The sequence below is a fragment of the Dipodomys ordii genome, unplaced genomic scaffold, assembly GCF_000151885.1.
Source record: "Dipodomys ordii isolate 6190 unplaced genomic scaffold, Dord_2.0 Scaffold214, whole genome shotgun sequence".
NCBI lineage: Eukaryota > Metazoa > Chordata > Mammalia > Rodentia > Heteromyidae > Dipodomys > Dipodomys ordii.
Window position 1 is genome coordinate 1,369,869 of NW_012267430.1, and position 24,531 is coordinate 1,394,399.

A 24,531-nucleotide genomic window follows, 5' to 3' on the forward strand; every position below is an offset into this window, starting at 1 on the left:
CACACACACACACACACACACACACACACACACACACAATGTGTTCAATATCCAAAAGTTCCTAAGACCCAAGGTCCACATAGTCCCAGGTTAAGAATCTGGAGGTGAAACCTGAGAGACAGACCAAAGAGAAAGGAGGGAGATAGAGAAAGGGTACTTCTCTGCAATTAACAGCTGCATTAAGACAGTCATCAACAATAGCCAGAGACCATCTGAGTGAATGGGTAGACTCACTTCGTGCTCATGTGGCCCAGCAGAGCCAGAAGACATCCAGGATCCTAGAGCAAATTGGATGGTCTTAATGACTTTCAGAATACTAGTAAATAAAGTGAAGGAGGCTTGAAATAAACATTTCTCCTGGAATATTGCAATATGAACCTTCTTTCTCTTTTCTGCTTAGCCCTTTGACAGTGTCTTCTGTCTCTCTTCTAGCTCCTTCTCACATCATATCATCGTGTCAGTTTCTCATTATTTCTTCAGACCTGAAAAATGAAATTGGTGGACCATTCCTTCTTAAATTTATCAGGTTTCCCTAGTGTTTCCTAGTGGCCACCCCTCTCCGGGAGCCCAGATGTGGGGTGAGGGTCCCACTGGTAGTCACACTGGTATTTTGGAAGACATAATAGTTGTATTAGCAAAGGAAGGTTATAAATCCTGGATGGTGGCTCTGGGTTTGGAGGACAGAGGTGGTAGAGTTGTGCAAAGGTTTTGGAAAGGGAGATAGTTACAGATCTTTGTGCTCTGTGAGCTTTGAGTGGATGGCAGAATGGAATGTGCTGAGAACCAGCTGGCTCAACGGGTGGAGCTAGGTTCCCAGGGTCCTGAACTAGGAGGAAGCCAATGGGAAACATTTCTTGGAGCAGGGCTCAGCACACAAGGTTGGGTGGCTATTTAAAAGCCCCTTCTGCCTGAAGTCAGGAAGTGCTTGGGGAAAGTGGCACTGTGGCTCAAGTGGTAGAGTGCTAGCCTTGAGGTGAGGAGCTCAGGAACAGTGCCCAGGCCCAAAATTCAAGACCTACAACCAAAAAAAGAAGAAGAAGAAGAAGAAGAAGAAGAAGAAGAAGAAGAAGAAGAAGAAGAAGAAGAAGAAGAAGTGCTTGGGTCAGGTGCTTAGAGAGAGGGGATGAGACCCAAAAGGAACAATTCTATTTTCAGAAAAGGACCAGCGTCTTCTGTCACACATACCAGTGGGGAAGTGTTCAAAACTCCATATGTTGGTGTCCACAGGACCCTCTCCTGCCTTGGTTTAATAGGTCTGGCTAGGTGATGAATCCCAGAGAGCCTCTTGGGAAAGGACAGTTCACTTTGATATCCAGAGGAGATGTAGCAGGATTTACAAAGAGCAGTGACAACCCCAAGAGCCATCAATTGTAAAGCTCTTGTTTGTATGCTGGAAGAAAAGAGCGCTGAATCCATCAGGCCAATCTTGTAACACAAAGTCAAAGAAAACCTTTCTCAGTCCCTTTCTGTACCCTATCTCTGCCTCTGGAGCCTAAAGGAAGTTTGGTAGTGCTTTTTCCTCAGGTTAGTTAGAGAGCCTAAGTGTGGTGTATTTTGTCAGATGTATTTGCATCCATAACCCCACAGGGCTATCCTTTTCCAAGTCTGCCGCAAACTGGAGTCTTTATGTCCTTAGGGCCAGTCACCTCCTGTTCTCCTAACTATCAGGATAAACTTGTGGTCCTAAGATTTCTCCAGTTAGGCACCTTACGACAGCTTTAGACAGTCTGAAATTTGCCTCAGGAAATAACTGCTCATTAGTTCCACTAAAGTAGGAGCCAAGGACATCTGCTTTGTGTTGAATTTGGTTTCAGACAAGAAAATATAAGCTTTGCTTTTTCTTCCTCAATATAAATATCTGAAGAGGGGAAACACATCTCTTCCAAAAATAGTGCCCTATATCTTTGAAACATGTGTGCTTTGCAGGGGGTTGGGGCAGTAATAAACTCCCCAGATCTGGTCGGGCTAGGGAAGTTCATCCATGGTTTCCATAATAATAGTGCCCGGCTGGGTCAGTGGATGGTGACTTACCAGTGGGTCAGTGAGTCCATATCTGGTTTTCATGCTCCAATCCACCTGGGAAGCTTTTTTTTTAATGTTTTAAATAGGTGCTCAGGTGTGCTGAATCAGAATCTCAAGTAGTGGACACATGAATCTCTTTTTTGTTTTTTCTGTCATGGGACTTGAACTCTGGGCCTTCCTCAGCTCTTCAGCTCAAGGCTAGTGCTGTACCACTTGAGCCACAGAGCCACTTCCAGTTTTCTGGTGATTTATTGGACTTTCCTTGCCCAGTCTGGCTTTGAACTGCGATCTTCAGATCTTGTCCCCTGAGTAGCTAGGGTTACAGGCATGAGCCACCAGCGCCTGGCATGAATCTCTATTTTTTACAAGTTTCCCAGATGATTTTTAAAAGGCTAGCTCTGCTTGAGGCCCCATGCAGAGCCAAGAGTGGTGGTTAGGGTTCCTCAAGTTAATGTTGTATTTTTCCTGGGATGCACATTTAGCTCACTAGAGCATATACTTGGAAATGGAAGAGAGCAGAGAGTGTGTGTGTGTGTGTGTGTGTGTGTGTGTGTGTGTGTGTGTGTGCACGTGTGTGTTTCTCCAAAAGTTAATGCCAGTTGAGAAATGTAATAAGTTCTGAGAAACTCATGCTTAGGTGACCTGGCCATTGTGCTTACACAGTATACTTACACAAACCCATCTGGACAGTTCATGCCGCCTGTAGTGCTAGGCTAGATGGCACATCCTGTCTTATATGAGAAGGCAAACATTGTTACACGGAGCATGTCTATGCTGTGGTAGGACTACAAATTCTACCAGGTGATGGGATCAAAGCGCCAGATCTTCCTCCCTCTTCTGCTCTTTGTTCTATCCTTTGATGGCTCTAGGAGGGTACTGTGGAGCTAACACATAAAAATAAAAGATCTTCTGAGCATAGTAGTAGTTAATCCTTATTGCCATAATACTGAGCCCTGAAGGACTGGGGGAGCTGGGGTGCAGGGGTGTGGCTCACGTAGTAGGACTTTTGCCTAGCAAGCACAAGATCTTGAGTTCAAATCCCATACAAAAAACAAAAGAAGAGGAAAAAATCTGGAGGAAAAAGAACTTTATGTAATCAGAACCTTATTCCAGGAACGTCATAAGTTTCTGACCTGACCCAATCAGCCTACTTGTGTATAAATTAATCAAAGGGAAGGCTTGATTTTCTCCTAATACCTCCTGTGAAGGTATTTCCAAGGAAGAGAAGAGATAAGGTCTGTCCTTTCTCTGTGTGTCTGGGTCTCTCTTCTTTGGCTTTTCTCCCTCATTGCTGAATATACTGGCTGAGGACTCCAGAATCCCAAATCTGTCCCTTTGCCCTTCAGAGGAATGCCTCCTGACCTCCCTCGTAGCATGCTTGCATGCAGTTAATCTTCTTCTGTTTCAGCTTAGGACTGTGAGACATTAATATTTAGAGTTCACCATGGCAACTGGTTTTGGATGCTAGGATTATCTAAATGGTTATAGGCAATCAGCTGAAACATTTAGAAGTGTTCTCTGCCTTCTGGTCTCTCAAAGAACCACTTACAATTGAACTTCCTTTTGTTTTTTCTTTTCCCTTTTTGCCACACTGAAAACCGCACCTAGGGTTTGCTAGGGAAGCACTCTATCATGTGAGCTATTCTCCCAGCTCTGTATCTTCACTTTCCAAAACCCATGAAAGCAGAACTGAGGAAGACTTTTCACCAGTATAGAGTTACTCTACATGCCTCTGTCATTCCTGTCTTGGATTCCTGTTTTTTCCCCAGTGTTTCTACTTACCATGATACCTGCTCACCTCCTTCTGCTGAGTAGAGAGGTGAAATCTTGATGGCCAGCTGAAATACAAGGGCCTGGAATCCACACAGAGTAGCTGGTTGGATGTTACTTGCTCCTCATGTTCCATGCTTTCCTATGGTGCTTAGGGACCCTGAAGTATCCCAGGTTGGGGCCAGAAAAGAGCCTGGTTGAAGCTAGAAGACCTCAGGGAACAGACTGAGATCATTGAGAATAAAGAGCTAGTCCCTTACTTATGGGACAAGGGTGCTCATGGGCACTCACACTCCCTCCCTTCCTCTCCTCCTTCAGTGATGGATGGATTACTCTGGGCCCAAGCTTTCTCGTTTCTTTCCCTGCCAGCACCATCTCATCCTTTATCTACCTTCAGCTGTCTCACAGTATAACTTGTTTCCCTGTTGGTTTCTTTGCCTGCAGTTCAAGTCCAGTGTTTATGGTTTTCTGCCGAAACCTCCTTGTCTTATTAGTACCTTTCATCAACACTCCACTAATGACAACTCTTCCATCCTCTGTTGTTGCATAATTGCTAACCAAACCAGAATCTTCTCAGACACCCAGGGCTCCAAGTCTCAATCATTTTTGATACCCTACCTTTTCTTTGTGTGTGGGTTTTTGTTTTCTTTTGGCAGTGGGAGAGGTTGTGCTATCCTGGAGGCTAAACTCAGGGCTTAGGTGCTGTCCCTGAGCTTAGATACACCACTTTCTTAAAGTTCTCTCTTAAAGTTCTCATCACTGAATATCAGTTGTTTTTTTTTCCTTCTGGGCGTTTTCCCTGTCTGACCCCGACCCTCCCTTGTAGCTAGGCCTCTCACAAAAGTCGTCAGTGCTCTTCTCCCTTTCCCTTTGAGGGCTACACAGTCCCACCCCAACTTCCAGTCTAGTTAATCTCACTTTACCTTTCTATCCCTTTTATTATGCCCTTAATACCACGTTCTTATTGTTCTAGAAATAGCAACTATGTATACTGTTTATAGAGTATTCTCATTCCTGCCTCTGTTTTTTGCTCTTTTTTGGTCCTCTGTCTGTGTCTATTTCTATCTTATTGAAATCCTGCCAACTTTTCAAGGTCAAATGCCAACTTTTCTATGAAACTACCTCTGATCCTAGCTAGAACTGGTCTCTGATTCCTTGGTCTTCTAGTGGCATTCGATTGTAATCATTTGTATTTGCCAGTACTAGAGTTTGAACTCAAGGCATGCTAGGCAGGCCCTCTGCTGCTTAAGCCATGCCTCCAGCCTAGCCATTTATATTTGCATCCCTAGTAGGTATTCACTGAGTGTTAAAGGAATGAAAGATTGTTGTGCATCTTTTTAGTTGCCATGGTCAATAGAGCAGTGCTTAGCAACAAGTACATCCAAAGTGTGATTTTTTTGGAGATGAGCAGGCTATGTTGAAAGTCCCACTCCTTCCTGAGATATATCTGTGAACCTCAGTTTTCACTTGTAAATAGGGATGCTGGCACATCCTGAGCCAAAATAGTTTTTAATTGATAAACATGAAGACTTTACTCAATACAGAGCTCACAGCAAATGCTGAATAAAGGCCACTGAAACTCACTTCTGCTTCTCTGTCATTTTGATGTTGATTACCATCTTCTCTTTACTGCTAAACAGAATAAAACAAGTCAGGTCTTGGCAGTAGGAAGTTATTTACAAGGCAGACTCTTCAGGCTGAGTTTCCCACAGCTGTCCCATCAACTCTCATGTGCTTTGTCTTTCTGGTCAAGCCACTCTTCCACCTTGGGCTTCTGGTTTCTTCCAGAGGGGCTTGACTTTTTGCACAGTTACTTCTCCTCTTCTTCAACCCTGGGTCCCTGAGAGGCAGCTTACAACAGGTGAGCACCTGCCACCTGTCAATAAAGAAGGAAGTTCAAAGGTAAACTGCTGGAGTAAAGAAGGAGCCTTAGCTGCCAGGCACTGCAGCCTCATTTCATGGAGGAAACTGAGCCCAGGATGTTGAGTGACCTTCCCAGGGTCATACAGCTTGTTAGTTACTGGACTGACATTACAGCAAGGACATCTAATTCCTAGTCAAGTGCTCCTTGAATCCCCCAAGCGCCTTCCCTATGAACTTCTCAAGCAGATATGTCTTTCTAGTCAATAATCAACTGCTACTAAGGATTTTAGAGTCAGCTCCAGCCCTGCATACTTTATGGTTGTCCCTAGATCTTCTATTTTAAACCAAATGTCTGTAGATGGTCATTCAGAAGGTTCATTTGTATACGAAACAAAAACAAAAACCACACACACACAACAAACAAACAAAAAACTGCTAGAGTAGCTGCCAAGGCAGACTCTTGGCCTGAGGCAAGAGTCCCAGCTGTACTTCATGCTCCTTGGAAGTATGAAGTACACCACTCTCATCTTTGCTCTTCTGCAGAATGTTACACAGCGTTGAAAGCATCCCATAAGCATTTGTTGTGAGCAAAGAAATAAAAATGTGAATGAATGAGTGAGAGAGTGAGCAAGCAAAGGAAAGAGGTGAAACCAGTGACTCCCTTCAACACCTGTTGGCCTGGAGCCCTTGGCTGGTTTTTTTTTTTCATTGTCCTCCTTTTACCCTTTATCAGGTGACTCGACTCTTTCATTTTGTCTCCTCTTTGGACCTCAGAGAAGGGCAGGTAACCCCGTTGAGAGGTGTGACTAACTCCAAACTGATCCAGTCCGGTAGGGAGGTCAAGCAACCAACTCTGCCTACCAACCGCTGGTCTGGATCAGAGGCAGGTGTCTCTTCACCCTGACACTTGTGTGTGAGTGTGTGTGACTCCATGCCAGGCACATGGAGCTGGCTACTTCATCATCCTACCAGAGCATCTCTTGTGTGTTAATTTGGGAGCATCTAACATGTGATTAACTTGAGGATTTTCCTTTGTTTAATGCCTGGAGAATGAATTGAATTTGATTACTGATGTTATCCTGGTAGAAACTCTTATCTCTTTTTCTCTGTTTTGTTTGTTCAATTTTATGTCACAAACAAGGCTGGGTCTTTGTGTGGCATGTTGATAAGGAGCCTGCCTGGCATTGATGTGGAGCATGTGGAACGGTAGAGGTTAACCCATGGGGAGCTGGGTACCTCATGGGATTTAGACCAAAGAACTAACTCTTCTTGAATTACCAGTGGGAAATGTGGTTATGCTGGTGGCTTTGTTATCATTTGCCTGACTCACTAAAACCTTTTGCCTTTATTTTCGTTGTCCTCAGTAGCAGGCATTAGATACTGTGTTTGCCTGTGACGTGGTGGTGGCTCCAGGGTGAAGGGCCTCATGAGGGCTTGGATCATTCTGTTTCTGGAGATACTGTGTCTTTCCTCTCAGCTCTCTTTCAATTTTAATTTTATTTTGTTAAAAGAAATTTTTTTCTTTTGATCTAGATGGTATTTAATTTGTCAGTAACATGCAGTCTTTATGGTTATGAAATGACTCTCAAGGTGACCTTGAGAGAATCCTGTGGGTATTACTGAAAGTTAAGTTGTACTGACTTCCTAAAGGTAATTGTGTTCCTGGTTGCAAAATTCTTTTTATTACGCATGTGTGTGTGTGTGTGTGTGTGTGTGTGTGTGTGTGTGTGTGTGTTGGTGCTGGGGAGGGCCCTGGTCCTCCTCTTTAGCTTTCCACTCAAGGCTGTACCTCTACTACTTGAGCCACAGCTCTACTTCCCAAAATAATAACAATTGTTATAATAGTATATTATTGTATTAATAATAATATATTGCCTATATTAATCATATTGTAATACAATATATTGATATTATTATTAGTATTGTGTTGGAGGTGGTACTGGGTCTTGAGTTATAGGCCTCAGGCTCTCATTTAGCTGTGTTGCTCAAGTCTGGCACTCTAGCACTTGAGCTACAACTCTACATCTGACTTTTAGGTGGCTAATTGGAAATAAGAGTCCATGGACTCTTGTTGTTGTTATTACCAGTTCTAGGGCTTGAACTCAGGGCCTGGGCACTATCCTTGAGCTTCTTTTGCTCATTACTCTGCTGTTTATGTGGTACTGAGAAATCGAATCCAGGGCTTTATGCATACTAGGCAAGCATTTTACCACTAAGCCACATTCCCAGCCCATGGTTGCAAATTTCTTAAACCACAAAAGAAGGTGGATAACAGAAAGTAAAATCATTCCTACTTCTGCCTTCCAGAAAAAGCTGCCACCTTGAAGCAGGCACTTTCAGGAATCAGGTTTATTCATGACCATGAAGGAACACAGTAGAGTGGATTCCCATCTCCTTGGGAGAAGAAACAGCAGACTCTCTGGAATGGAATGAAATGGTCATGCTTAGTGGTGACAGATACCAAAAAAATACTTTCCTTTCTATTTTGTCCTCATCTTCACCTGCCCAAGTCCTCCCAGAGCTGCTTCCTCTGGGATACCTTGCCTCTGAAAAATACCCTATCTGTCCTCTGCTCCCCTCTAACATTCCGAGACACATTCCAAGGTCCTGTGCAAAAGGATACTTCCTTTGGTCTGTCTCTCCAGCTGATGCTTTGGAGTGGGGTGGGATTTCCTGCTACCATACATCATTCAAGCTGCAGGTCAATAAATGGTCATATCCTTGCCTGCCTGCCTGCCTTCCTCCCTTCTTCCCTCCTTCCCTCCCTCTCTCCCTCCCTCCCTCCTTCTCTCTCTCTCTTCCTTCCTTCCTTCCTCCCTTCCTTCTTTCCTCCTTCCTTCCTTAATTCCTTCTTTCCTCCTTCCTTCCTTATTTCCTTCCTTCCTTCTTTCTTATTTCCTACTTCCTTCCTTATTTCCTTCCTTCCTTTCTGCCTTCCTTCCTTCTTTCCTCCTTCCTTCCTTATTTCCTTCCTTCTTTATTTCCTACTTCCTTCCTTATTCCCTTCCTTCCTTTCCACCTTCCTTCCTTCTTTTGCAGTAGTGAGTATTGAACTCAAGACTTGCTTGTACTAGGCAAGTGTTTACCACTTGAACCATACCTCCAGTCCTTTTGTTTGTATTTTGCTTTTGAACTAAAATGAAGTGGTAGATCCATGGCTATGATAGTTAAGAAAACACTCTGGAGGAGAAAGCTAATTAGCAATCAATTCACGGAGTTAAATATAATTGTATGAGGGTAAAACAAAGAAATACAATGGGGCAATGAAAATATATTACAAAGTCGGAATGGTTGGAGAAAGCTATTCTGACAAGTGCAATCATATTTCACTGAATCTAAAATCATTACTTTTTAAACTTAGTGGTATTGTAAGTACCACTTAGAAAGTACCACTAATTAGAACACATGCTTTTACATTTAGAGTGTTTGCCACTTATTAATGACACAGACTCAGATGTTTGTACATACAATGAAAAGGAACAAGAAATCTTAAGAATTGGTTAAGGTCTTCCTAACCTCATTCCTTCCCATCAGAGTCTGCTGAATTACTTTTCAACTCAACTCATCCATTTATGACCATGCCATACCACTTTCCATTCCTTCCAGTGCTGCAATTATGTAGAGTTGTTATTTCTGGATCTTTTTTTCTTCCTACTCCAGGGTCTTGAACTCTAGGCCTGGGCTCTGTCCCTGAGCTTTTTGTTCAAGGCTGGCACTCTACTACTTGAGCCACAGCACCTTACAGACTTTCTTGCGCGGGCTGGCTTTGAACCCCAGTCCTCAGATTTCAGCCTCCTAAGTAGCTAGGATTACAGGCATGAGCTACCAGCACCTGGCTACTTCTGGAACTTTTTATTTATTCTGTTGATACCCATTCTGCCAGTTCTGATGCTGCTATTTTCTTGATTGTGCCAGAAAGTATCAGTGAAATGTGTTTTAGACAACCAGAACTTACATTCCTTCTTCAAGTGATCCTTAAGTGGTTTCTTACTTGAACACTTAAAGTTCCATTGTCCATTTGTGCCAGGGGAAATAATAGCCAAGTATATTCATGTGTGGGTGGTGACAAGTTTGGCAGGGCAGCAGCAATTGTAAGACTCATCCCAGTTTCAGAAATGGGAAAATAATGTGCCTTGCAATCAATGAAAATCATTTACAAGAAGTCTAGGAGTAGGTGGGAGCTCTCATTATTCCAGTGACCTGGTGATGACAAAACTCTTAAGTGGATGGCTTTGTGGTTCCTCTAATCACTCGATGTCAGTTCCAGGCATCTGAACCACACTGAATGGGAGAAAGGCAGGGAGAAGGGTCAGGCCTTTTTCTTCATCTCTCAGGAAGGAAAAATATCTTTCCCAGAAATAAATCCCTTATGTCTCATTGACAAGAACTGCATTATAAGGCCATCTACAGCTATGGGGGGGATTAGGGATGGGGAAAATCTGTTTCTTACTCACTATTTCAAGAATGGAATTGTGGATGACTTTTGGACAGTTAGCTTAATAGGGTATCCCAATTTGGTCAAATACATTTAAGGTACACTGAGTTAAACAACCCAAGAACACTGAGGACTTCTCAGAGCTTTTTACTATGGTTAATATGATTTATTGAATCATGAAGAGTATGGGTATTAAGCTTTTCATACCTAGGAAAATTTACATTCCTATAGGAAATCTAATTTTGTGGGAAACTTTTGGTTGCTCTCAGAAGATGATGAGCCAGAATAACAAAATGAAGGATCAGAATGGGACTATAGCTTTGTGGTAAAGTGTGTGCTCAGCATGCAAGAGGTCCTGGGTCCTATCCCCAGCACCAAAAAGAAATTTTTGGAAGACGATAGAATTTTCAAAGATTTTAAGTTAAAATCTGGAGAATTTAAGATACTAGAAAAAGAGAAAGTTGAAATGGTAGAGGAGATTGGGGTTTATGGGAGGAGAATAGTAATGAGATTTTTGAGTGAAGTCTGAACTGGACTAAGAAGTTTACAAATGTGAGAGAGATATTGATTTTAAACCTCTTTGTTTTGACTGAGAAGACTAATTTGTTTTCATGACTCTTGTTTCTATGCCCCTGTGATTTCCTTTGACACAGGACTGGGTTGGCACTGAGCTATTATTATCTCCTCTTTCTTAATTCTGCCACTTCCAGTCTTCATGATGCTAGTGATATTGGAGCTAGTCTGACTGACTGGCTTCTGAGAGTGAAACTGAGCCGTTTGCTAAAATGGACAGGTGCTGCTTTTTCTCAGATGTATTGCTGAGCATTTTCAACAACGGGCAAAGTACATCAATGGAGTTTAGTCCTTGACTATTGATTTGGCCTGGGGGTTATGAGGCCTGTCCTGGTCCTCTTGTTGGTCAGACATGATTTTTTTTTCTTCTCTGATTTTGACAGCAACTTAGATGTCTAAGCGACTTACATGGTCACCAAAGTTGGCACTGTTGAATATCTACTCTGCCTTAGGTACCCTGATGGGTATTTGAAGGGCATAGTCTCACTAGGGCCTCACCAGCATCTCGCCAGGTGGATGCTGTCTTGAAGATGGTCAATCAGGTGCTAAATTATAGGAGTGGAATATGAATCCAGATCTGACTTGAGAACTGTTGTTCTCTTCACATTTTGTGGCTTCTGTAAAGCACTTCTGCATCATTTGTACCTTTGTCTTGTTACATTTTGTCAGAAATAAAGCTATATTTTTGCAATTTCCTAATAATACCTAAGGCAGTTGCCCATAGAAAGTATTCACTAAATCATTACTGAACAGATAAATAAGAAGATGAATGAGGGCCTGGGAATGTGGTTTAGTGGTAGAGTGCTTGCTTAGCCTGCATGCCTCTCTGGGTTCATTTCCTCAGTACTATATAAACAGAAAAGGCTGGAAGTGGTAACTCAAGTGGTAAGAGTGCTATTCTTGAGCAAAAGACAAGGACAGCACCCAGGGCCTGAGTTCAAGCCCCAGGACTGGCAAAAAAAAGAAAGAGAACATCATAGGTTCATGTGATGGCAGAGGCCTATAAACACAGCATTTGAGAGTTCCCCCACAGTCCCAATTACTCTGTCAGGGTTCCTCTTCAAAGTATGGATTTCTCTCAGCCTGAGACATTCCTGAAGCAGTACTCTACCCTTCAGCTTTCACTGTGTTTCTTTCCACTGAGACAGAGTCTGTTATCAGGCAGTTAGGACTGTCTCTTCATTATATGATGCACTTGCCTTTCCTAAACAAAAGAACAGTCACCACCCCTGAGATTGATATCCTGGCACATTCAGAGTATGAAATAGTTACAGTCAGCAGCAGGGACTTTTTAATGTGCTGGTCTTGAGGCCTGAACTCAGGACCTGGGTGCTGTCCCTAAGCTTCTTTTGCTCAAGGCTAATGCTCTACCATTTGAGCCACAGCTCCATTTCCAGCATTTTGACATTTAGAGAAAAAGAGTCTCAAGGACTTTTCTTCCAAGGCTGTCTTTGAACCACAATCCTCAAATCTCAGCCTCCTGAGTAGCTGAATGTAGACATGAGCCACTGGTACCCCAGCTCGGGCTGTTTTTTTAGTATCATTTTTCTCTTCCTACCTCATTACTTTTTGGGTATTTTATGAGAGGCTCAAGTGCCACCATAAGTGAATGTGTCATATAAACAGCTGCACAGAAAAAAGTAATGAATGCTGTCACACACTGAAATAACGCTGTCTGCATTTTATATCTTTTGGAAAGAACAAGGGATGAGCACATAGAAAATTTGGTTTGGCCTTTTTCTAGCTAGATTCTTGTGTACTGAGAACTGAGAAGAACCTGGCCATATATGGATTTTTACTGGTGTAACAGCAGAGAGGCAACCAGCTGTGTCTAGAGTGCAGGGATTACAGGCAGAAATTGTTCCTTGGCCCTGGTAGATCTGGGGCTATAGCAAATCATGGGGTGTCAGGAAGAGAAGAATAATGACTGAGACTTAGAGGAGGTCCTGGAATGTGCTGGGCTTGCCTCTCATTGTTTTCAGCAATGTCCTTGGATCCCTACTCCCTTGCAGAAACATCACAGGATTTGATGTTGACCTTGCCCATCCTCAGGGCAAGGCTACCTGTGAACCTTTGATCAGGCCGCTGACATGTGCCTTCCTGTATTATATCCAGGGACAGGGTGCCTTATCGGAGAGACTGAGGAGCTTCAGCATGCAGGACCTCACCACCATCAGGGGAGACGGTGCCCCTACTCCCTCAGGCCCCCCACCCCCAGGGCCTGGGCGGGCCAGCGGCAAACATGGCCAACCTAAGATGTCCAGGAGTGCTTCTGAGAGTGCTGGAAGCTCAGGTAGGTGTCTCTTTCACTTCCCCTCTTGCCCATCCTTTAGGCCTCACTTTCAATGAGAGGCTCAGGCCACCATATGTCATGCAACCTGGCGCTTGCCCTGGTATCTGCCACAAACAGAGATGTCTATCAGATCCTCTAAGGGGCCTAGCACTATTTAGGCTACTCCTAGAAACCTTGCCCTGAGGCAGGTTAAGTCACTGCACTAAAGGGTTCAGTGTCCTTCATTTATTGACTGGGAAACTAGGGTGTGGAGTGATAGTAGTTGGTAGTATCTAGAGGCAGCAGACACATCTCTCTCTCTCTTTTTTTTTTGTTGGTCATGGGGCTTGAAAACACATCTCTTTTTGTTCTCTGTGATCCCACACTTAGGGGCTTTCCCTGTCCTGAGCACCTGAATGTCTTCTCTCACCCACCCAGGGATGTCAGCTTACCACAGCCTCTCTCCCTGCCTGAGTAGTTCCTGTCCCTTCTATCCCTCCACTGTCCCTTTCTCCTCCCTGACCATCCACTCACCATGAATACCTCAGCCCCTCCAGACTAAGGTCCACACTACTCTAAGGTCTAATTTGGGGGGAGGCAACATCTCCACTTCCACTGTCTAACTGGTTGTCAAGCAAGCACCCAGCATAAGGCTGTCCCCATGAAGACTGACCTGGGAACCTTGTTCCACATGCAGAAAGGATCCTAGACCCATCCCCAGAGGCCTCCATAGGTCTAAGGTGAGACCTGGACCTGTGATGCTATGGGAATTAAAATGTATTCAGAACCTCCTGGCATCTGATCCACTGGTGTAGGCGTCAGGCTCCTGGAAGATAGACCCGTGGACAAAGGAGGTAGGCAGCTGGGCTAGGACTCAGGGTTTTACATACTATTCCTCACAGAGATTGCAGGCTCAGGTGCTCAGCACTGCCATCAGCTAGGGTTGATAATGGGAGGATTGAGGATGGTTTTGGAACTCCTCCTTGTGAAGGGAGTGGGTAGGGAATTGGATCATTCTTTTGGAACTTGCAGGGGTGTGCCTGGTGATCACCCAGGACACCTAGACCCTATGTGCTGGGCGATGTGGCCTGCAGGGACATCTGGACCCCAGATGTTGATACATCCTACCTGACTTTGGGTACAGGGATTAAGCTGTGGGCATAATGAGCCACCTTCAGATCTGAAATACCTAAATCTATTGACACTGCTTGATATTTGTTTCCTCCCCTCTCAGGAATGCTCCCTTTGCTTCTCCCCCAGGTTTGAAGACTGTGGATCTTTGTTGGCAAATGTTTTAACCTAGAAGCAGGGCAAGGCTGGAAAGGGAGGCTTGGTTGGGCTTGGGTTGAGGACCACCATAGGAAAAGGTTATCCCCTGAGAGAACTCTCAACTGTAGAACCTAGAATGGAACCTTCAGATTTCAGGCAGGAAGGGACCTTAGATTATCACTCAATCTGACTCTGACTTTACCCTCTGATATCACCAGCATCACCTGGTAAAAGGCTGCAGTTAAATGTGACTACCTGGTTTCTGGTTCAGTGCCCAGTGGTCATTTACCCAAGGACCATCCAGGCTTCATGAGTAGCTACAGCTTCTGACCTGCTATGTATGTATACTACCCAGAAATTCGACCGGCTCATTGGCTACTGAGCCTCAAATGGAAGCTGCATCCTAGAAGAAAAAAGTGTGGGATGATTTGTTTTGGTGTTCTGCTACCTTCCATTAGCACAACCGGTGACATCCCCTGCCGCATCTGAGCACTCTGGCAGTTGGGTGGAGAGAACCAGCTATGCTGCAACCAACACAACCAACCCTTCTCTGCACTTCCCCTTGGCCTCAGCACCTGTGGCTTCAGGACACAGAGAGGGAGGTATCAACGTCAGGGAAGCCAGGGATTTGTGTCTTTTTCCTCAGCTGTCCTGGGGCCTAAAATAAAAGCCATTCCAGAAAGGAAGACAGGTGAAAGGTAACCTAGACCCTGGATGTAGAACAAAAGCCTACAAAGAAGGCTTTGGGGCTCTTGTGCCTCTGAGGGTGAGGGTCGGTGGCCCTGGGAAGAATTCTAGCAGAGGAAGTCTACCCACCCAGGGCTGCTATGGCCTTCCGGACATGGCCAGGTAGAAGAAAGAACACCCCAGTATAGGATCTGACTGGGCTTCTTGCTGGTAACTCGAGGCCTGTGCAGACACAGAAGATGCCACACAAGGAGCAGACACCACTAGGCAATCATGTTGCTTGTTCCTGCTGGGAGTAGATTCAGCTTCAGGATTTTTCCCCAGAACAATTCCCCAGGAGGTCACTTGCATGGATTTGATCTTGATTCAGGCAAAGGTCCCATTCTCTTTTACCTTTTCTTTCAGAACAAAGGCCCAGTAATCTCTAGTCAGCCTGTGTCTTGGGGCTTATGAGGAGAGAAAAGGTTATTTGCAAACCCTGGGCAGGTGCTGAGCTGAGAACAGTAACTAGGGGGAGAGGTCAAGTAGGCAGAGGTGACTGCAGGCCCTCAGAGCTCTGGGCTGCACTTGGGAGCTACAGTTAAATGGCACAATCAACATGCATTTACTGAGAACTTACTACATGACCAAGCCCAGATATACACCAATGGAGTATGTAAAGCAGTGTTCAATTAGGTCTTCAATCAAATGCCCAGACACTAGTGCATAAGTGTCCAGAGAGCAAAGGAGATGTCCCCTAAAAACTTTTTGAACCAGAAGCCTTGGAGAAAAGGTTTCTGGAAATGGGGTAGTTGGAATTATTTCCTTAAGAAAAATTTTGCCCTAGCTGGCTGCTGGTGGCCCACACCTGTAATCCTAGCTACTCAGGAGACTGAGATCTGAGGATCATAGTTCAAAGCCAGCCTGGGCAGGAAAGTCTGTGAGACTCATCTCCAGTTAACCACCAGAAAACCAGAAGTGGCACTGTAGCTCAATGTGTTAGAGTGCTAGCCTTGAGCAAAAGAGCTCAGGGACAGTGCCCAGGCCCTGAGTTCAAGCCTCATGACCAACAACAACAACAAATAAAAATAAATAAAATAAAAAGGAGAGAGAAATTTTGCCCTATCCCATACCCTTCCTAGGGCTGAATCAGGGCCTGGTGACAGTATATTCTAGCAACTGTGAGAAAGCTGAATCTGAGATGTTTCCCTCCCCCACCTTGTTTTCCTTTCAAAACTCCACTTTGCTAGGAGCCCTGCATTGAGCACGTAGGAACCACACCCTTTCCTGGTGTGTCTGTTTCTCCTGGGCTGGCTCCTGTGGAGTGGGGATATGGTTGATGGTCCCACCCTCCCCCATTCCCACAGTGTGTACCTGCTGCTCTACCTGCAGGACCCGGAAAGGTGAGTAGCAGCCAGCCTCCTTGCAGCTTGCTGGGCTCTCGCCTCAAGAGGAGGCTCTAACCAGAGTGACAATGCTCCAAAGTTCTAGGGGTTCTGGGCCTGGTACCGCCAAGAGAGCCCACTTACTAGCCGCTTTGCCACTCACTAGCCGTGCGGTTTTGTGTGAGTCACCTAACTACTCTGAACCTCGGTTGCTTCCATCTTGAAATGAGGATAGAGCTCACCATCTTCCTACTTCCCTGCACTGTTGTGAAAAATCGCCATGAAGGAGCTTTTACAAGGACAATTACTATTTGAGCCTTGTTCCAGCGAAGAGAACTCAGAGAGAGGCTGAATCTGGGATCTCTCTCCCTGTTCTGGATTGTTCCTGCCCAGTGTGTGTGAGTGACAGCTTGGTGGAGCCACAGCTGCCCTGCCACTGGCACCCCCAGGGCCTGATCCTCCTGTTTGCCTAACTTTAACTGGAGACCTTGGGGACTAGGAAGGATCTAAACTAACAGCTTCTCCATGACCTCCCCCTTCCTGGCTTCTCCATGGAGCAGCTGTCCTTGGCTCTGAAGGCTGGAGGGGTCATCCTAGCCCAAAACCTGCTGGCTGATGCGAGAAAGAAAGAAAGGCACACAGTGCCCCTGATATTGCCTGCGGTGCTCCCCTGGAGCTAGAGAGACGCTTGCTTGCTCCTCCCATATCCACACCAGGACATGAACCTGCACGCATGAATGTTCTGCTCTCCCTTTAATTTCTTAGCAATAAATCTTTTAAGGTCTTTGGAAGAACAGGGGGTGTTGAAGGGCTGCAAATCCAAGGTAAGCAGCAGTCAGAAAGTGCTGAGCAGGGACACAGCTAGAGAATAGTGTTCTATCCTGGCTCCACTAATCAAAACACCTCCCTCTGGTGCCTCCAGTCCACATTGGAAGTTGAGGGGCACACAGATATTTTCAGGGCTAGGACTCAGGCCCAGTGGCCCTCCAGAAACAACCATGCAGTTCTGGTGAGCCCAGGTGACCAGAGTTATTTGTACCTATTCATCCTTTAAAAGTTTGAATCTGAGTAGGGTGTTGGTGTCTCATGCCCATAATCCTAGCTACTCAGGAGGCTGAGATCTGAGGATCTCAATCAAGCTAAGAAGCCTCAGAGAGGCCAAGCTTCTCTGGCAGAGACGTCCTTGAGACTCTTTTTTTTGGGGGGGGAGGTCTGGTCGTGGGGCCTGAATTCTGGGCCTGGGCGCTGTCCCTCAGCTCTTCAGCTCAAGGCTAGCGCTCTACCACTTTAGCCACAGTGCCACTTCTGGCTTTTTTCTTTTTGCTTATGTGGTGCTGAGGAATCGAACCCAGGGCCTCAGGCATGCAAGGCAAGCGCTCTACCACTGAGCCACCTTCCCAGCCCCGTCCTTGAGACTCTTAACTCTAATAATAAACTATCAAAAAGCTGAAAGTGGAGCTGTGCTCAAGTGGTAGAGCACTACCCTTGAACAAAAGAAGTTCAGGGTCAGTGCCCAGGCCCTGAGTTCAGGCCCCCGGACTGGCACCACCATCCCTAAATAAAAGTGTGAATCTTGGCTGGGAGCATGGCTTAAGTGGTAGACCACTTGCCAAGCAAACAGAAAAAGCCCTGAGTTCAATCCCTGGTATTGAGCAAAAAAAAAAAAAAAGGAGTTTGAATCTTTAAATCCATGACTTCTAATACTGTCATAGGGGACCAGGAAGGGCAATACTTATGAAGTTCCATTCTGTGCTACTGTCACTGCTCTGGGCCACTCTGAGAACCTTCATCTGCTGTGATACCTGGTGGTTTCCTAATCACAAGCTACATTCCAGCCATTTAAATATAACTGCAGCTGATTGTAGGAATTGTAGGAGTTTGGGCAGGCCGTTACATACAGAGCAGAGCCAGTCCAGGATTCAGTGGTTCTCCATCTCAGAATGGATGGGGGTTGGTAGGGAGTAGACCTGGCCAGGCTGGCATCAGACCTCTTTCCTAAGGAGGGCAGGCCTTGTTCACAATCGAATAAACTGGAGTTCTGTTGCCACTGCTCAGGGATGCTCATACAGCATTGCCTGCCATGGCCTTGGGAAAATAGTGCCCTCTCTGGGCCTCAGTCTCTCTCTCTCCTTAAGGTTATCAGCTTGGGCTGGATGTCCCTGGGGTCCTTCTAGCTCTGCAAGTGGAGGACACTAGGCTGTGAGGTGGTGGAGGATGGTGTGGGGGAAGGCTTGTTTTGCTTCAGGGCAGGATGCCAACTCCCAGGCATCAGAACCAGAGAGAAGAACCAAGGGGTCACAGATGCTTTCCCAACCTGATGTCATGGTGAGGGGGTGGGGGCTGATCTCATCAAAGCCTGGGAAGGCTCACAGCATTTGGAGAACTTGTCAAACCTCCGGATCCTTGAGCAAAAAGTATAATTTCCTAAGGAAATTGTAAATCTAGATCTTAATTTGGGTTTGAGGGGGTTGGGAGGAGGGAGGGTGTGGCATTGAGCTACTAAGTCCCTCATAGGGCAGTGACTGCCTTGCGTGGAGTCAGAGGCCCCAGGGAGCAGTTTGTTCTTAGTTGCACATATTTCAGATCCCAGGAGAACATTCTTGTCCCACTTCAGTTCCAGTCCTGCCTGCCTTTCTGTCTGCCCTTTCCTGCATGTCTGTCTCCCTTTCTTTGTGCTTTTCCTCTTTCTCCACCTCCCCCCCCCACTTTTTTCGCCCTGTCTACCTACCTTGACAGAACATGTACCCAAACTCAGAATCACTGCATGTAATCAGTCAGAGAACTTTACCCCCTAAATCAAGTAGGTGTTACCAAATAGTAAGTATGTGCGTGGGTTTCATCCCCAAGGACGCGGAGCCTAACCTGTGTTCTTTTCTCTCTCCTCGGTGGCTGCTGGGGACCTGGATGTAAGTGTTCCAGAAAGGCATGCTCCTCACACACATTTGCTGCCTTCCATTAACCCAGCGTGTGCTGTGGGGCTGTGTTTGCTAACCTGAGAGTGATGTGCTGTGCTACAAGGATGGGCCATCCAGGGGTTCAACTCTGGAGGCGCCCTCAGACATTTAAAGAACTTAGCCTCTCAGTCCCCCCCCTTGGAGGGGAGAGGTGGAGCCTGAGGTCCACCTGTTCTACGGTACTGGCATTGGGGCACTTGCCCAATTGTTTTGCTGTGGGAGACAATAGGGACCCTTTCCGAGAGGCCATCCAGCCTTGGACTCCTTTGTGACAACTCTGTGGGTTTGAGGCCTGTGCTTTTGTCACTTGAGGCTCAGAGAAGCTGTGGCCATGATCTATGTGAGACCTGCTCCCATACAGACCATCTCTGAGGTCATCAGGGTACTCGGGTATAGAGAGAAACTCCCTTCCAGGGTGGGAATTCACCTGTGGGAATAACACCAAGGATTGTCCTCAACCTCAGCTCAACCTGTTGCACTCAGTGGGCCATATTCTATTATCTTCTTTCTTTCTTCTCCTCCCTGTGCTAAAATGTATATAGTCTGCTTGTGCAACTGCATATGAAATAGCAAATCAAAGTAAGAAGAATGGAACCTGGGGAAGGGAATGGGCAAGTAAATTGTGGTGAGGAGAATTGAAAATATCAAATGCGGGCTATTGGGTTGTGGACAGTCAAGGATGCCAAGCTTCCTCACTGCAGCGCCACCACCATTAGTTAGGATATGCAGGGCCCATGGTGCCCTGGGGCTCTGAGGCTTAGCTCTTGAGTCCCAAGAGTAAGACTGAATATTATAAACAACACTCTTGGCAAAAAGTGTTCAGGGCAGATGATGGCTAGGATTTTTGTTGTTGTTGTTTTGTTTTGTGCTAGTTCTGGTGCTTGAATTCAGATCTAGGCGTTGTTTCTGAGCTTTTTTGCTCAGAACTAATGCTTTACTGCTTGAGCCACAGTCCTACTTCTGGCTTTTTGATTGTTAATTAGAGACTTTCTTTCCCAGGCTGACTTGGAACTGTGATCCTCAGATCTCAGCCTCATGAGTAGCAAAGATTACAGGTGTGAGCCACGGCACCCAGCCTTGGCTCTTCTTTTTGTAACTTTTGGCCCCTAGCTACCTGTGCTGACCTCCCTTGCTCCCAGGCTCTGCTCAGCAGAGTACTAGTTTCAACTCCTTCCTTCGTATCTGGATTCTTTTTGACTGCTAGGGACCAGAGTATCACTTCAACCCTGTAGTCCTTGCTCAAGGACTCTGTGGGATACATTCTCAAAGCCCTGTTGGTTTCAGTCTAGGGTGGTGGTAGTGGTGGTGGTGGTTATTATTGCAGTGTGTGAGTTTGCTGCTCAGTCTCAGTACATCAGACCTGGTGAATGGCAGATTGTTATATCCCTAAGGATCTATTCAATACCAGTGGAAAGACTTAGAATGGGTTTAGAGAGAACAGCATGTGCACATGCAGAGGCACAGACTGGACAGAATACACGTCCACTTCCAGGATATGGGTTTGTTGCTAGATTGGGCTTGGCTAGCCTGTTTCTGGAGTTGAGTATTGGTCCAGGAGATTTAGGTCCTGGGCAGCCCTGTCTCTTCTTCCTTTTGCATACAGGAGTTATCTGTATCTGGAGGAATGTCCTGGGTGGTGGGTGTCAAGCTCTGAATGGGGCAGACCTGAGCTCTTTGAGATAATGCCAGGATTCCACCTAATGTAGTGGCTGAGTAACCACTGTGCCTGACCCAGAGTCAGGTGTACAGAGGGCATGAGGAACAACCTGCCATGGTCCTACAACTAAAGGATGCTTTCTGCTGAGCTGAAGTAGTGAGAACTGACATGGGGCATGATCACCAGGGCGTTTGGCATGAGCCTTGTAGTACGGATGATAAATGCAGTTGGAGTCTCAAGCTGGGGAGGCCCAGAGTCTTCACAAAAGTCTCTCTAGATTATGGTGTTCAGATTTAACAGAATCCAAAGAATCCAACTGCTTTGGGCAGGAGAAGAGAGCGAAAAATAGGCTGAGGGAAGCACAGGGTGAAAAAAAACCAAGGTGCCTTCATGACTTCTGAGCAGTTCATTCTGTCCACCCACCATGCCTCTTTGCAAGGTCTAGTTCAGGCAGCAGCGCCCTCATGCTGCTCCCTGCTGGCTGCTAGTAGGTGTGGCAGTAGAAACTGGAAATGCTGCTCAGGATTCAGTTGTGAGCTTTACTCCTTATTACTATAGTGCAGCCAGCTCCTGCTCATGGAGAAAGCATGTTTGGGGCTGACAGGTCTTGGGGGTCCAGGCAAGAGCTCAGGTTTCTATCTTCAGACCTCAGGCTGGTTGGACTCAATGAGCCAAGGCTGTTCTAGCTCAATCTGTAATTCAAGGTTAAAATAATGTACAAGGTGTAGAAAGATGTGTCTGTGGATTTCAGATTAAGTTGGTGTAGGCAAAGAATAGTTTACATCTTCACACTAAGGACCACCTGAGTAGGCAACAGGAAATAGACTGCACTCAATGAGAGTTAATTCTGGAACTTTTCCTGTGGGTTTCTTCAAAGCAGACTGAAATAGGAGTGTAAATGTCATTTTATTGGAGTAGTAGTAAGAGGAATCTACATTCAGATTCTGTTCCCCCTCCTTTTCTAGGATGGGCTTTTGAAATGAAAAATCTGCATAGCTTTACTTAAGGTTTTTCCTGGCATTTTACAGCCTGTCTGTTGAAGAATGTTTGAAGCCCAATATACAGGATAAAGCATGTCAACAGTGCTTGTAAAATGTATATAGAGAACCATATTTCTTCCCTAGAGAAGACCTCCCCTTAACCAGGCGCTGGTGGCTCACGCCTATAATCCTAGCTACTCAGGAGGCTGAGATCTGAAGATAGCAGCTCAAAGCCAGCCTGGGCAGGAAAGTCCATGAGTCCTTTTTTTTTTTGGTCGGTCGTGGGGCTTGAACTCAGGGCTTGGGCGCTGTCCCTGAGCTCTTCAGCTCAAGGCAAGTGCTCTACCACTTAAGCCACAGCCCCACTTCCAGTTTCTAGTGGTTTATTGGAGATAAGAGTCTCACGGACTTTCCTGCCCTGGCTAGCTTTGAACCGAGATCCTCAGATCTCAGCCTCCTGAGTAGCTAGGATTATAGGTGTGAGCTACCGGGGCCCGGTTTCTATGAAACTTTTATCTCCAGTAAACTACTAGAAAAATGGAAGTGGTGCCGTGGCTCATGTGGTGGAGTGCTAGCCTTGAGCTAAAGAAGAAGACCTCCCCTCTCCTTTGTTTTTTTTTTCTTTCTTTCTTTTTTCCTTTGGTCGATTGTGGGGCTTGAACTCTGAGCCTGGGTGCTGTCCCTCAGCTCTTCAGCTCAAGGCAAGCACTCTACCACTTGAGCCACAGCACCACCTCCAGTGTTCTGGTGGTTATTTGGGGATAAGGGTCTCACAGAGTTCCTGCCTGGGCTGGCTTTGAACTGCAGTCCTCAGACCTTAGTCTCCTGAGTAGCTAGGATTACAAGTGTGAGCCACTGGCACCTGGCTTTCCTCTCTCCTTTCTAATAGATTCTTTCCAAAGCATTCTTCAAGTGTGGAGTCAGAGGTAAGCTGCCGAGTTTGGCATATCTTAGGACAGCTGCTGCTTCTCCTAGGGAAGTGTGCCCCTTGTAGTTGTTCAGTAGATTCAAAGCCTGTGGTTGTTTCTGTGCATACCATCTAGTCCATCTCATAATTACAATCTCACCGTTTTGAACCTCTTCCTCCTGCTTGCAGTGTCTCAATGACACTGGTGCTTCCTCAGACATGGGACCGCGGCTGTCCTAACAGGCCTGGCTTGTGGTGCTATATCTAACCTTACCCTTCCCATCCTCCTTTCCTGCTTTCCACACTGATCCCTCCTTGCTGTACTTTGTCTCCTCTGTGTAGATTGTAAATGGACATTAAGTGGTTGAGGGAGATGTGAATGAGGGTGGTGTGAAGGCATGGGAGCCCCACCAGGTCCAAAACCCACTGGCATTTTCTGACGACGAGGAGGAAGACCTGCTGGAGTTCATGTACAAGTATAAGGCGCCGAAAAAGACGGAATTGCCCCTGGAGGTACACTGTGTCTGGGGATGTGGGTTGGAGCATGTTTTTGTCCAGGAGGGATTGCCCTGGACATCTAGGGGTGCTGAGAAAGGCATTTATTGGGATATCCAACATCTCTCAAGTGCTTAAGGTGATAAGGTCTCCCTTCATCAAACAGGCATGTAACTAATTCTTTCTAGAAACAGGAGAGAATAGTAAAGCTTGATTTTGATTTTTTTTTGTTCTAAATATCAACAGGTAACTTAAGATAGTGTGTCAGTGGAAAGCAACCCAAAGAAGTGTTTTGGTGGAAGAAAAATTCAGAATGTTAATTGACAGGTTTTTATAAATAAGGCTTTTCAACCACTCTATCTCCAAGACACAGCACCGCACCTGGTACAAATTCAATGTGGGTGACAGGGGTACTGTGGATGTGATGGTCTCTAGCAGCAGGAGGGAGGAGCCTGGAGTTCTTGAGCCTTATGCATGTATGTAAGTGGGGAGCCAGCAGAATCTGGGGACCTCAGAGACTTCCCCTCTATCTGCTCAGTTTTTTCCGTTCCTGATTTGCTGACTCACAATTCTGGAACAAGTTGGGTGTTTCTTCTCTGGATGATACAGGCCTCTGAGAGTCAGATGAAGAAAACTGAAATGCTTACCACACCAATATGGAGGCCCAATCTTCCTGTTCATACCTGGATGGTAGTTGGGACTATTCAGTTTTCAGTTCATCATATTCCTTTCCAAGGCTAAGTATATAGGGATCAGTTCTTTTCTTTTTGTGGTGCTGGGGATCAAACCCAAGGCCTCCTACCTACTAGGCATGCACTCTAACACTGACCTGTATGTCTAGCCCATAAGGATTAGTTCTATTTACCAGAGGAGACCCATCTAGGCATTGGAAGAATGAAAGCCCACTGTGGGCATGGGAGGGGATGCAGTGAGGGTACAAATGTCCCACTGTTTATTGTAACAACCAAGGGGCAGGTGACTTACAAAGGTGAGTTATACTGCTTCTGAGCCTTGGTCCTATCCATAGGTTGGTGGTGGACACTTTGTTGTGGCAAGGCTGCCACCCAAGGACCCTGTGTGAGTACCCAAGGCTGCTCTGTGCTTGAATCATTCTCTCTTCCTATGTGCCTACCTGGTATGGAGCCAGACACCATGCAGCAAGTACATGGTGGGGATTCAGAGCAGAGAACACACTTCCCACTGGGTGCAAAGGCCTCGGCTTTGGGGCCATACGAAACAGTACTGAGAACAGAGGTAGTGACAAAACCTGGCTATGTGTGTTT

At 45.9% G+C, this 24,531-nt stretch overlaps 1 protein-coding gene across 1 annotated transcript in view; it reads left to right on the forward strand.

Annotated features, from left to right (window-relative positions):
- Reep1 (receptor accessory protein 1) overlaps positions 1-24,531 on the forward strand; it is a 55,873-nt gene that overhangs the window by 29,704 nt on the left and 1,638 nt on the right. Inside the window, exon 6 of the mRNA XM_013035510.1 lies at positions 12,779-12,956. Within this exon, the coding sequence (XP_012890964.1) occupies positions 12,779-12,956 (178 nt within the window). The remainder of the gene's footprint in view (positions 1-12,778; positions 12,957-24,531) is intronic.